Source organism: Salmo salar, chromosome ssa11 (genome assembly GCF_905237065.1).
Source record: "Salmo salar chromosome ssa11, Ssal_v3.1, whole genome shotgun sequence".
NCBI lineage: Eukaryota > Metazoa > Chordata > Actinopteri > Salmoniformes > Salmonidae > Salmo > Salmo salar.
Window position 1 is genome coordinate 63,971,676 of NC_059452.1, and position 15,044 is coordinate 63,986,719.

The 15,044-nt window shown below is 41.3% G+C and overlaps 1 protein-coding gene across 1 annotated transcript in view; it reads left to right on the top strand.

The window, feature by feature from the left end:
* Window positions 1-14,509, top strand: part of LOC106562896 (mitogen-activated protein kinase kinase kinase 1) — a 74,173-nt gene extending 59,664 nt beyond the window's left edge. Inside the window, exons 17-19 of the mRNA XM_045688879.1 lie at window positions 31-173; window positions 1,200-1,331; window positions 13,729-14,509. Of these exons, the coding sequence (XP_045544835.1) occupies window positions 31-173; window positions 1,200-1,331; window positions 13,729-13,878 (425 nt within the window). The 3' untranslated portion in view covers window positions 13,879-14,509. The remainder of the gene's footprint in view (window positions 1-30; window positions 174-1,199; window positions 1,332-13,728) is intronic.
* Window positions 14,510-15,044: the final 535 nt, after the last annotated feature.

A 15,044-nucleotide genomic window follows, 5' to 3' on the forward strand; every position in this document is an offset into this window, starting at 1 on the left:
CCCCCACTCCACTCTCTCTCTCTCCCCCAGGTGCCAACCTGCTGATTGACAGCACAGGTCAGAGGCTACGTATAGCCGACTTCGGGGCTGCTGCCAGACTGGCCTCTAAGGGCACTGGAGCAGGGGAGTTCCAAGGCCAACTCCTGGGAACCATCGCCTTCATGGCCCCCGAGGTAAACATGGATGAGAGAGAGAGACTAAATCTGTGTCAGAATTAGCACTCTCTTCCCGGCATTTATAGTACACTACTTTTAACCAGAGCCACAGAGCATTTCAAACACACACACTGTGTACAAGTGATGGCTGGCATGAAGCTTGTGAGCATAAAGCTAGAAAATTCTGCCACTTAAACGAATGCCCTAAGATCAAAACCTCTCAATCCTCTGTATCCTGTTTGTGGAGAGGATCTGAAAGAGAAAGAAGAAACAGTGGCAGAAGCAGTAGCCTTCTGTGGGGGCTGTTTTTTTGAAGAGGTCCCTGAGGATGCTGATAATGAACTGGGCTGCTGTGCTGTGATAGGCATTTCACAGCTGAACTCCCTCCTAATTTAACAAGGTTTTGGGAGCCACAGTAGTAACAAGGCATTAAAGGTCCGGACTCCATTGTGGGGGCCCTCTCTCAAAAGGGATTATCATTTTCTTTCATTTGGGATTTACTGAGAAATCTAAATTCACTTTAATTCAGTTCCCCAGCGGACACGTGATTATGAATGGCCTGCATAATGGCGGCTGTGTTTCGCCGCGGAAAAAAATATTTGTCAGAAGCCATTGACATTTAAATATCCTACCCCAAACATAAGAAAGCAAGATTTGGCCTCAGAATTAATTGAAGCCATAGTCGTGATAAAGAATGAAGAAAGAGGGCAACTAAATACAGACCCAACAAAACATGATGGGAGGCTCCGTGATAAATTTAACTCGTTGGCCGAGTCACATCCTTTGGTTTGACATTATGTGTCCATCCACCAAAAATAAGTCTGTTGTGTAACTATGCCACTCCTCAACAACACCCAGTCAAGTGCTGTAAAATAATGGCTTGCCATTTCGGTCCATTCTGCCACTATTTGCACATTAAATACTATGAATGGAGTAGAGTTAAGTGTGAGTGTTTAGTGGGTGCGTGCATTAAATGCTTAAATTCAATAAACGTAATGTATTTGTCCATATGTTGATACATTCAGTGTATGGTTGACTCTGTAGGTGCTACGTGGACAGCAGTACGGCCGGAGCTGTGATGTGTGGAGTGTGGGCTGTGCCATCATTGAGATGTCGTGTGCCAAGCCCCCCTGGAACGCTGAAAAACACTCCAACCATCTGGCCCTCATATTCAAGGTACCGTCAATACAAGTAGTGTGGTCCTGTATGGCTCAGTTGGTAGAGCATGGCGCTTGAAATGTTAGGATTGTGGGTTTGATTCCTGGGGCCACCCAATGTGAAAAATGTGTGCACGCATGACTACAAGTCTCTTTGAATAAAAGTGTCTGCTAAAGGGCATATATTATTATTATTATTATTATAATTAAAGCCACAAAGTTAGGATTTTAAGGAAACCATGTCCAGTCACTTAGATATGTGATCAATTTGTCTTCAGGACCAGAAATATCCTATAGCTAGACATTTTATTGTTGGTCTTTAGCATTATCATTGAATATGCGACCCACAAAAAACTGCACAATCAGTGTTTTCCCCAACTAGATGGAGTTGGCACTCTCTGCTTGTAAGGCTTGAACTGAAAGAATTCACACGATATACTGCCACAACATTACTTTATATTGATTGATGTACACACATATAGCTGAAAAAGTACACATATAGCTGTAAAGACTCACGTATGGTTGTAAAAGACATACAGTACTCTAGTGACTTCAGAAAGCATTCATACCCCTTGAATTGTTCCAATTTTTTTTGTGTTACAGCCTGAATTCAAAATGTATTAAATATTTTTTTCTTCTTCTCACCAATACCCCATAATGACAAAGTGAAAACATGTTTTTAAAAATGTTTGCTAATTGTTTGAAAATAATGAAATACAGAAAAATCTATATATTATATTCTATATTCAGACACCTAAGTCAATACTTCATAGAAGCACCTTCGGCAGCGATTACAACTGTCTCTAAGTATTCAATCTCTGTCAAATTGGTTGTTTATCATTGCTAGACAACAACTTAGCCACTCAGGAACACTCACTGTCTTCTTGCTAAGCAACTCCAGTGTAGATTTGGCCTTGTGTTTTAGGTTATTCTCTTGCTGAAAAGTTCATTCATCTCCCAGTGTCTGATGGAAAGCAGACATGTTTTCCTCTAGGATTTTGCCTGTGCTTAGCTCCATTCCATTTATTTTTTATCCTGAAAAACTCCCCAGTCCTTAAGAGTTACAAGCATACCCATAACTATACTTGAAAATATGGGGCGTGGTACTCAGTAATGTGTTGTATTGGATTTGCCCCAAACATAACAGTTTGTATTCAGGACAAAACGTGAATTCCTTTGCCACATTTTTTGTAGTATTACTTTAGTGCCTTGTTGCAAACAGCATGTTTTGGAATATTTTTTTATTCTGTATAGGTTTCCTTCCTTTTCACTTTGTCTATTAGGTTAGTATTGTGGAGTAACTGCAATGTTGTTGATCCATCCTCAGTTTTCTTCTATCACAGCCATTTAACTCTGTAGCTGTTTTAAAGTCACCATTGGCCTCTTTCCGGCAACTGAGTTAGGAAGGACGCCTGTATCTTTGTAGTGACTGGGTGTATTGATACACCATCCAAAGTATAATTAACTTCACCATGCTCAAAGAGATATTCAATGTCTGCTTTTTTTCCTTTAACCCATCTACCGATAGGTGCCCTTATTTGCGAGGTTTTGGAATACCTCCCTGATTTCTGTGGTTGAATCTGTGTTTTAAAATGTACTGCTTGACTGAGACCGTACAGATAAATGTTAAGGTCATTTCGAAAAACATAATTCCACATAATTCCATTTTCAGGCAGAATTTTATGAGATTGGAGAACACATTGTAAGTGATTTTAGATCATTCCTCTATGCAGAATCTTTCCAGATCCTTGATATCCTTCGTCTGCGCTGATGGACTGCCCGGCAGGTAGCCTAGTGGTTAGAGCATTGGGCCAGTATCTGAAAGGTTGCTGGATTGAATCCCTGAGCTGACAAGGTAAAAATCTGTTTTTCTGCCACTGAACAAGGCAGTTAACCCACTGTTCCCTGCCGCCGAAGACGTAGATGTCGATTATGGCAGCCCCCCGCACCTCTCTGATTCAGAGGGGTTGGGTTAAATGTGGAAGACACATTTCAGTTGAATCCATTCAGTTGTACCACTGACTAGGTATCCCCCTTTCTTCAATTCAAACCACAGGTTTTCAATAACTAGGTTTCCATCCAACCTAAAGTACATCCAACCTAAAGTACATTGCGGATAAAACATGTCATGACAAGCTTGATGGGATCAGCAATTTTGACAGTAAACTTTACACATATTGACACAAAAAAATACGCTAGAAAAGGTGGGATATTTTTATGCGAGAAATAAAAACGCTTTTATGCGCAAATATTGATATAACAACCATCATATTGAAGTAAATTCGACCCACACAGTGATATTGTCTGGTCCTCCCACTATGACTTTGGAAAGCATGCAGTTTATTAGTCTGCAGATTAAATAAATTATGATGAACTTCACAGGGTAATGAGCTTCACACTCCTTTCCAATAAATATCTTATTCTGGTGACATGATGATCGATGCTTGGCTGTCCATAATAATCTCATCATGTACAGTTGAAGTTGGAAGTTTACATACACCTTAGCCAAATACATTTAAACTCAGTTTTTCACATTTCCTGATATTTAATCCTAGTAAAAATCCTCTGTCTTAGGTCAATTAGGATCACCACTTTATTTTAAGAATGTGAAATGTCGAGAGAATGTAATAGTAGAGGGAATTATTTATTTCAGATTTTATTTCTTTCATCACATTCCCAGTGGGTCAGAAGTTTCAAACACTCAATTAGTATTTCGTAGCATTGCCTTTAAATTGTTTAACTTGGGTCAAATATGTTGGGTTGCCTTCCACAAGCTTCCCACAATAAGTTGGGTGAATTTTGGCCCATTCCTCCTGACAGAGCTGGTGAACTGAGTCAGGTTTGTAGGCCTCCTTGCGCGCACACGCTCTTTCAGTTCTGCCCACAAATTTTCTATAGGATTGAGATCAGGGCTTTGTGATGGCCACTCCAATACCTTCACTTTGTTGTCCTTAAGCCATTTTGCCACAACTTTGGAAGTATGCTTGGGGTCATTTTCCATTTGGAAGACCCATTTCAAACCAAGCTTTAACTTCCTGACTGATGTCTTGAGATGTTACTTCAAGATATCCACATCATTTTCCTACCTCATGATGCCATCTATTTTGTGAAGTGCACCAGTCCCTCCTGCAGCAACGCACCCAAACAACATGATGCTGCCACCCCTGTGCTTCACTATTGGGATGGTGGTCTTCGGCTTGCAAGCCTCACCCTTTTCCCTCCAAACATAACAATGGTCATTATGGCCAAACAGTTCAATTTTTGTTTCATCAGACCAGAAGACATTTCTCCAAAATTACGATTTTTGTCCCCATGTGTAGTTGCAAACCATAGTCTGGCATTTTTATGGCGGTTTTGGAGCAGTGGCTTCTTCCTTGCTGAGCGGCCTTTCAGGTTATGTCGATATAGGACATGTTTTACTGTGGATATAGATACTTTTGTATCTGTTTCCTCCAGAATCTTCACAAGGTCCTTTTTACTGTTGTTCTGGGATTGATTTGCACTCTTCGCACCAAAGTACGTTCATCTCTAGGAGACAGAACACGTCTCCTTCCTGAGCGGTATGATGGCTGCGTGGTCCCATGATGTTTATACTTGCGTACTTTTGTTTGTACAGATGAACGTGGTACCTTCAGGCGTTTGGAAATTGCTTCCAAGGATGAATCAGACTTGTAGAGGTCTACAATAATATTTCTGAGGTCTTGGCTTTGGCACTTAAACTGATCAGATGACATGAAAATAGAACACTTTGTGGTGGATTTTGGGTCGAAAGAAAGATGCAAAAGCAGATAAGAACCCCATACCTTCTGTAAAACAGGGTGGTGGATCTTTGATGTTATGGGGCTATTTTGCTTCTTCTGGTCCTGGAGCCCTTGTTAAGGTCAACAACATCATGAACTTTGCCCTGTACCAGGACATTTTACCCAACAACCTAGTTGCCTCTGCCAGGAAGGAGGCTGACACTCTGCAAGTGGATCTTCCAGCAAGACAGTAACCCCAAGCACACATCAAAATCCATTAAGAAATGGTTAATTGACCACAAAATCAATATTTCAGTCTCCCTCTGGACTTGAACCCCATTGAAAACCTGTGGTTTGAATTGAAGAGGGCAGTCCATAAGCGCAGATAAAGGATATCAAGAATCTGGAAAGATTTTGTATGGAGGAATGGTCTAAGATCCCTCCCAATCCTCAGTGCCGTTCTCCTCGCAAGGTGAGTTATTGAAAGGTATTCAAAACAGGGTTATCAATAATTTTGATCCCTAGCTTTTTGAGAAAAAATAATATTACTATTAAACTAAATATTTTTCTCTGAGCAATTATATTAGTATAAAATAATATAATTTCCCCACTTTTTGGATCATACAATATAGCTCAGTATTTCCAATTCAAAGTTTTATTGTTTTCTTGTTTTTCAATCAAGCAACAAAACACATTCCACATTCACAGATGTGGCAGACATACAGTGCCTTGCGAAAGTATTCGGCCCCCTTGAACTTTTCGACCTTTTGCCACATTTCAGGCTTCAAACATAAAGATATAAAACTGTAATTTTTTGTGAAGAATCAACAACAAGTGGGACACAATTATGAAGTGGAACGAAATTTATTGGATATTTCAAACTTTTTTAACAAATAAAAAACTGAAAAATTGGCCGTGCAAAATTATTCATACTGCTGCATTTGTCTGGTTGCAAAGATCCCAAGGTATTGAAACCCCTGTGTCTTCCATTGGAACGGACAGTGTCTTCAGGAGCAGTATATTGAACTCTTCATAGAGCTGTTGAGTGTAAGATTGAGAGGGCAAACAGTGGATTTGTTAAAATGTATCTTATATCCTGACAACTTGCCGTACTGAGAAATTGTGTCTAAAATGGAAGGGAGGGATTTCTCAGGGTTGGATATGTAGAGCAAGACGTCATCCGCGTAGAGCGAAATCCTGTGCTGCAGGCCGCTTGCAGAAACACCCATAATACTTGGATTGCTCCTTATCAACTCTGCCAAAGGCTCCGCCCCCAACAAGTAGAGCAGTGGGGACAGCGAGCATCCTTGTCTTGTGCCATGTCCCAAAGGGAATCTGTCAGAGTTCAGTCCGTTAATAGTCACCATGGCATTTGGATGAGAGTATAGGGACTTAATCCATTTAATAAAGTTTGGGCCCATATTGAACTTTTCTAAGACTGAGAACAGAAAGCTCCACTCCATCCTGTCGAACTCCTTCTCAGCATCCAGTGAAGCCAGCAGGACAGGGGTCTTCTGTGCGTTTACTTGATCAATAATATCAAAAATACGGCAATGTTATCAGAAGAGTACCTGTCTCTAATAAATCCAGTTTGGTCCGCTTTTATTATTTTGGGAATAAGAGTATTTAGTCTTTTGGCGAGCAATTTGGTAATTATTTTGCAGTGGAAATCCAACAAGCTTATGGGCCGGAAGGGCAAGCAGGATAGAGGGTCCTTGTCTTTTTTGAGCAACACTGTAATTAGGGCTGTTTACATTGAGTCTGAGAGAGCTCGGTTTTTGGAAAAATCAGCCAGCATTGGCATGAAAATAGGGCTAAACTGGTGCTAAAAAACTTTGCAGAACTCTCTGGGAAATCCGTCTGGGCCTGGTGACTTTTTAGGTGGCATGGAGGTAATTGCCTCCAGGACCTCCTCAGGAGTGAAGGTGGAGTTGAGATCTTCTTGGGTCGGTCTCTGATAGTTTTGGTAGCAAGATTCCCTCTAGGAAGGAATGGAGTTCTGCATCAGTATGTTTTCTCTCAGAAGTATATAGTTTGCTCTAAAAATCATGAAAAGTTAAATTGATCTTATTTGGATCATATGTGTGAAGTGAAGGATAAAGCCGATATTGTAGGGGTTTTTAACAAGCACTTCATATCTGCTGATTCAGATTTTGATAATGGTGGGGCCCAGGCCTCTAATGTAAGCTCTATTACAGTAAACTATGATATAGGCCCTCATGTGAACCATTTAACTTTGATCCCGTTTCTTATACTGAGGTCTATAAATCACTAAAGGCAATAGACACTAAAAAGTCTTCAGGTCCAGACAACCTGGACCCCTACCTTTTAAAGATAGCAGCTGGTATTATTACTGAACCTGTGGCTCACAATTTCAACTTGAGTCTCTTGACCAATTCCATACCCAGCATTTGGAAATCAGCTTACATCCTCCCACTGCTAAAGGGTGGAGATCCCTCAGATGCTAATAACTATCGTCCTCTCTCTAACTCCCTATCCTGTCCAAGGTCTATGAATCCCTAGTGAACTCACAGTTAAAAAAAACTTCTTCAATGAAAATAACATACTGGGCGGGGTTCAGTCTGGCTTTAGATCGGGGCACAGCACCACAACTGCAGCTATGGCAGTGGGAAAAGACATCAGAAATGCACTTGATATAAAAAGCAACATTGTGCTGCTCTGTTTGTGGATTTATCTCAGTGAAGGGGCAGTAAATTGGTTTAGGAACTACCTTTCTGACAGAACACAATACGTATATACTGACAATCACAAGTCTAGCTTTCTTGAGATTAATAGAGGTGTGCCCCAGTGTTCCATTTTAGCTCCTGTGTTGTTCTCAATTTGTATTAATGATTTGAGAAATGGGATGCAACCAGCAAAGCTACATCTATATGCAGATGATGCAGTTATATATTCATGTGCTCCTTCTCTGGTTCCGGCTGTTGAAGAGCTCCAGACTGCTTTTCAGTCACTGCAGGCCTCCCTTTATGGTCTCAAACTGGTCTTGAATATACAAAAAACTAAATTCATGACCTTTACCAGAGCTAGAACTCTGCCAGAGAACGTTAGCATTGTCACATCTGGTGGCTTATCCATTGAAAAAGTGTCATCCTACAAATACCTAGGTATTTGGTTGGATGACAAGTTGTCCTTTAAAGTTCATGTGGATAATCTTGTGACAAAGCTTAAATTGAAATTGGGTTTTTCTTTTCATAATAAGGCTTGCTTCCCGCTTATGGCTAGAAAGAAGCTTGTTCAGGTCACTTTTCTCTCTGTAATTGATTATAGTGACTTGTTGTATATGCATGCAACCTCCTCCGTCTTACAGAGACTGGACTCTGTTTATCATGCAGCCTTGCGCTTTATTACAAATGCCAAGTCACTCGCCCACCATTGCACATTGTACCAAATGGTAGGTTGGACCTCATTTTTTATGCACAGAAAGATAGATTTGTATGTGTTCATCTACAAAGGCCTTTTGGGTAAACTCGCTCTTTACCTCTGTAGTCTGGTCTCCTTCACCACCAGCAGTTACCATACCTGGTCTGCTAGGTGGTTGCTACTTAAAGTCCCCAGGACATTCACAGTATTAGGCAAGACTGCCTTCTCTGCTTGCTCACCAGATGCATAGAATAATCTACAATCCATGCTTCATCTAGATGTTAGTGCCACTGAATTAATTTAAAATATTGATGGGAGACTCTGTTACGGAGGAGTGTAAATGCTTTTTTAGGCTGGATCATGTTGTATATTTAATTCTGTAATGTATTGATTGTTGCTGCCTTCTTGGCCAGGTCTCCGTTGAAAAAGAGACTCTGGGTCTCAATGGGCTTTTCCTGGTTAAATAAAGGTTAAACAAATAAATAAATAAAATGTGACCTCGTCATCTGCTGTTCGGATGGCCATGATTGTACGCACTGACTGCTCTTTTTTTAATTGGTAAGCAAGCAATCTACTAGGCCTATTGCTATACTCATGGTATTTCTGTTTAGTAAAGAAAACATATTTTTTTATCTCCCGAGTATAGTCCAAGTTCAGTTTGGCTTTGGCTGCTTTAAGTTGACTCCAGGAGGCTCTGTCTGGGGATTATTTATGTACTTTTTTCACATCGTTCCAGCTCCCTCTCAAGATCTAACCTGTGTGCTTCCATTGCTTTTTTATTAGAGGGAGCATATGCAATTATATGACCTCTTAGTGTGGCTTTGGCAGCGTCCCACATTGTGGCCGGAGAAACAGGAGTCTTTGTTGTCTTGTGTGTAGTTGTCTATTCTTGTACTAACCAATGTATGGAACGCTTCGTTTGATAACATGGAGGTGTTGAATTTCTAGCTCTTTGACCTCAGGATATTTTTGCAGAGGTCTAAGCGGAGGTGGACAAAGGCGTGATCTGAAAGTGCTATGGGTCCGATTTGTACACGTGGCAGAATTTATGAAAATCTCTGGGATAAAAATGTCATCTACAGTTGAAGTCGGAAGTTTACATACACCTTAGACAAATACATTTAAAACTATTAAAAATCCCTGTCTTAGGTCAGTTAGGATCACCATTTTATTTTAAGAATGTGAAATGTCAGAATAATAGTTGAGAGAATTATTTATTTCAGCTTTTCTTTCTTTCATCACATTCCAAGTGGGTCAGAAGTTTACATACCTCAATTAGTATTTGGTAGTGTTGCCTTCAAATTGTTTAACTTAGGTCAAACATTTCGGGAGGCCTTCCACAAGCTTCTCACAACAAGTTGGGTGAATTTTGGCCCATTCCTCCTGACAGAGCTGGTGTAACTGTGTCAGGTTTGTAGGCCTCCTTGCTCGCACATGCTTTTTCAGTTCTGCCCACAAATATTTTATAGGATTGAGGTCAGGGCTTTGTGATGGCCACTCCAATACCTTCACTTTGTTGTCCTTAAGCCATTTTGCCACAACTTTGGAAGTATGCTTGGGGTCATTGTCCATTTGGGAAGATCCATTTGCGACCAAGCTTTAACTTCCTGACTGATGACTTGAGATGTTGCTTCAATATATCCACATAATTTTCCTCCTTCATGATGCCATCTATTTTGTGAAGTGCACCAGTCCCTCCTGCAGCAACGCACCCCCACAACATGATGCTGCCACCGCCGTGCTTCACTAATGGGATGGTGTTCTTCGGCTTGCAAGTGTTTTCCTCCAAACATAATGATGGTCATTATAGCCAAACAGTTCTATTTTTACTCCATCAGACCAGGTGACATTTCTCCAAAAGTACTATCTTTGTCCCCATGTGCAGTTGAAAACCGTAGTCTGGCATTTTTAGGGCGGTTTTGGAGCAGTGGCTTCTTCCTTGCTGAGCGGCCTTTCAGGTTATGTTGGTGTAGAACTCGTTTTACTGTGGATATAGATACTTTTGTACCTGTTTCCTCCAGCATCTTCACAAGGTCCTTTGCTGTTGTTCTGGGATTGATTTGTACTTTTCGCACCAAAGTACATTCATCTCTAGGAGATAGAACACGTCTCCTTCCTGAGTGGTATGATGGCTGCATGGTCCCATGGTGTTTATACATGCGTACTATTGTTTGTACAGATGAACGTGATACCTTCAGACATTTGGAAATTGCTCCCAAGAATAAACCAGACTTGTGGAGGTCTACAATTTATTTTCTGAGGTCTTGGCTGATTTCCTTTGATTTTCCCATGATTTCAAGCAAAGAGGCACTGAGTTTGAAGGTAGGCCTTGAAATACATCCACAGGTACACCTCCAATTGACTCAAATGATGTCAATTAGCCTATCAGAAGCTTCTAAATCCTAAAGAATTTTCCAAGCTGTTTAAAGGGACAGTCAGCTTAGTGTATGTAAACTGGAATTGTGACACACTGTATACAATTGTTGGAAAAATTGCTTGTGTCATGCACAAAGTAGATGTCCTAACCAACTTGCCAAACCTATAGTTTGTAGACAAGAAATGTGTGGAGTGGTTGAAAAACTAGTTTTAATGATTCCAACCTAAGTGTATGTAAACTTCCGACTTCAACTGTATACAATAGTAGGTGTTATGGACATTAGAGTAGTATTTATAGTCCATAGATGAGCTATTAGTCTCTCTCCAGATATCTATTTTACCTTCATTTAACTAGGCAAGTCAGTTAAGAACAAATTCTTATTTAGAATGACGTCCTAGGAACAGTGGGTTAACTGCCTTGTTCAGGGGCAGTTCGACAGATTTTTACCTTGTCAGCTCAGGGATTCGATCTTGCAACCTTTCCATTACTAGTCCAACGCTCTAACCACTAGGCTACCTGCCGCCCTATCAGTCCCATCTCTTTAGTAAGAGAGTTCAACATCTTTGCAGATTTAGGGTTTGTGGTGGGGACTTGAGATGATTTGTCCAGGGTTGGGTTGAGGGTACAATTAAAATCTCCAGCCAGCACTCCAAAGGAAACACAATGCTCATTGAACAGGGTTATCATTTTCGACATGAAAGCAGGAGTATCTGTGTTAGGGGCGTATATGTTTAAGATAGTAACTGATTGCCCATACAGTGACTCAGTTATCAGAATAAATCTCCCCCCGGATCAGATATGTTTTTGTCATTTATGAATGGAACATGCTTATGGATAAGAATGGCTGTACCTCTACTGTTTGATTTGAAAGACGAGAAATACACCTGTCCCACCCAAGCTCTGCGGAGTTTAGCATGTTCGGCATCACAGAGGTGCGTCTCTTGTAATAGTGTGATGTTTGCTTTTTCCTTTTTTAGAGCACATAGTATCTTTTTCCGTTTTATTGCATGACCTAGACCATGGCAGTTCCATGTCAGTAGATTTAAGGTACTAGTCAATGTCATCAAGCAGTAATCAAACTCTAGTGCTCGTCATCTCTGGGTATAGGTGGATAATAGTCACAGCTGCGATCACATAAAATAAATGGTGTACATAAAAGACCAATCTCTGAACACCCCAGCCGAGTTCCCAAACAACTCGATATATCCCGTTGGATCTATTAACCCCACGCTCAGTCTCAATTCTGTGTACCGAAAAACGGGAACAGTTTTGGACCAAATAAAACAGAAATGATGGAGCAAATCCTTAAGATGGATCTTTAGGATAAGTTGTTTGCTTTTATTAAAACAAAGTATCAACAGGATAAGGCCATAGGCATAAAATTGACACATTGAGCCTCTCGTTACGTCTGTAAATGTGTCATAATCCACAGGCTATAAATGGTGGAGGCCTATGTAAATAATAATGAAAAAGGGTAAAAATAAAGTAGGATAAAAGTTTAGTAGGCCTAGGTTAGGCTATAGGGCCTATCCCTCTCTCAGCTAAAAGAAAATAAATACAAATTAGACGGCTATAATGACATTTAGCGTGGCGGGTGGGTCATTGTATGGCGGCTATATGTTGTCTTACCTCCTTTAGTAATAACAGTAATCACTATTAATCATTGGTCCATTTCTCAGTGGCCAGCATTGTCCTTCAAAAAACTTTTTGCCTCTTCGGGAGTTTTGAAGTGTCACAGGGCTCCTTGGTGAAGAATCCTGAGCTTGTTTTGGTATTTGAATCCCCTAAAGATGCCTCGGTTAATGGAGTATTTCTTCACCTCGTCAAACTCTCTGCGCTTTTGCCGTATTCCAGCGGACGGGTCTTGGTGTAAGGTGAGTTTGGCATTACCCACTGTAATGGTGTTGATTTTCGCCGCCTGTAGGACTCGTTCCTTGTTGGTGAATCTCAGGAATCGTATGATGATTGGGCACGGTGGTTGTCTGGCTGCTGGTGGGGGCCTCAGTGCTCGGTGAGCTCTCTCCAGTTCTATGGGCCTGTCGGTGGACAGGTGGAGCCACTCGGGAAGTTTGTCTTGCAGGTAGCGGATCAGTGGCATGTTTCCCTCTTCTTTTTTGGCCAGGTTTAATAGAACACAGTTATTCCTTCGCCCCCTATTTTCCAGGTCCTCTGTTTTCTCTTCCAGATGCTCTATTTTCTTTTTAGCAGATGCTGTTGTTTCCATGGCGTCTGCCAGTGACTTTTCCATGGATAGGATTCGCCCCTCTGCTTCATCCAGGCGCCCCGCGTTGATGGTTATCTTGTTGTGGATGTTAGGCAAAGCATTTTCCAGGGTTGTCACCTTGCCCCCATCACACTGAGCTGAGATAATTGTGATCTAATTTGATGTTGAGTTCTGTACGTTGGGATCTTAGCTCAGAAAGGATGTCTTCAACAGAGTGCGAGATTGGCAGTTGTTGGCCCTCACATGGGGACGGTTCCTCTTGCTCCTGACTAATGGCACTATCTTTTTCTGAAGCTAGCTGTTTCTTCAAGGCTTTTTCCGCGGCTATTGGTCGAGTCCGGGTAAAAATGTCACCTGTAATGTCGCCTTTTGTAGCCACCATGACTTTTTGACTAAAGCTAATGGAGTTTTAATTTGAAGTGGAGGTCAGATTAAGAATTGTAAACTACTTGTGCGGAGCTCTTAGTTCATGCTGCCATCTCGTTCAAGGGTCACATGATCCCCTATAGCTCAGTATTTCAATTATTTATTTTTGCTCATCTTTATCGAGGGTGTCAATAATTTCGGACCCCACTGTATATATAGCTGAAAAAGCACCCTATTGGCCTTCCTCTTTCATCCAAAGACCTTGTGGGTGATTGGGGTTCTACAGTATCATAACTTCACCCTCACCTCCTCTCTCCCTCTCCCCCAGATTGCGAGTGCCACCTGTGCACCCTCCATCCCTCCCCAGCTGACCGCGGGCCTGAGGGATGTCACCCTGTGCTGCCTGGAGCTGCAGCCCACGGACCGCCCCCCCTCCAGGGAACTCCTCAAGCACCCCATCTTCCGTCTCAACTGGTAGTCCCCAACATCCTCCCCCAGTCCCCTACCCTCCCTATCCCAAAGCGTCCGCACGGAAATACTACTGAAGGCCGAGCCAAGCCTGCTTTCTCTCCTCCTTTAAACGCTGCCAATCAGAATAACCTCCCTAACCGCTACCATTACCACCTTCCTTGCACCCCAGACCTTTCCCAGTCATGAGTGGAGGGCCTGGAATGGACAGTAGTATCTGGGCTCTCCTCTCTCCCTCCCTTCTACTGTGGCCTCAAACTGCTGTATCTTAGCACAAAATGCAAAAAGCAAGTCGCAAAATTTCTCCTACGAAAATGGTGCATTCTTAGTCAGAGGGCCATGTTGGTATACTGTAGTCTGTATTGCTCTTCAAGGCTTTGTTCTGTTAATGAAATGGCTCCTTAAAACCTCTTGGGGATAGAATCCCACTGACGGGATTGCTAGCATGGCGGGAAATTCAAAACAGCAAAATTCTAATAATTTCAATTTCTCAAACAATCAACTATTTTACACCATTTAAAAGATAAACATCTCCTTAATCGAACCACATTGTCCGATTTCAAAGAGGCTTTACGGCGAAAGCATAAAGTTAGATTATGTTAGGCGAGTACATAGCCAAAAAAGTACACACATCCATTTTCAATTCAAGGACAGGCGTCACCAAAAGCAGAAAACCAGCTAAAATTATGCTCTAACCTTTGACAATCTTCATCAGATGACACTCCTAGGACATTATGTTAGACAATACATGCATTTTTTGTTCTATCAAGTTCATATGTATATCCAAAAACAGCATTTTACATCGGCGCGTGTCGTTGAGAAAATGTGTCTCCCCCAAAACTGCCAGTGAATTTACAAAATACACTCATTATAAAACGTGGTTAAAGTATTAAACTGTTATTCAAAGAATTATAGATTAACATCTCCTGAATGCAACCGCATTGACAGATTTCAAAATATCTTTACTGGGAAAGCACATTTTGCAATAATCTGAGTACTCTGCTCAGAAAAATAAACTACGCAATACAGATAGCCGCCATGTTGGAATCATCTAAAATCATAAATAACATTAGAAATATTCCCTTACCTTTAATAATCTTCATCAGAAGGCACTTCCAGGGATCCCAGGTCCACAACAAATGTTGTTTTTTTTCGATGAAGTTCATAATTTATGTC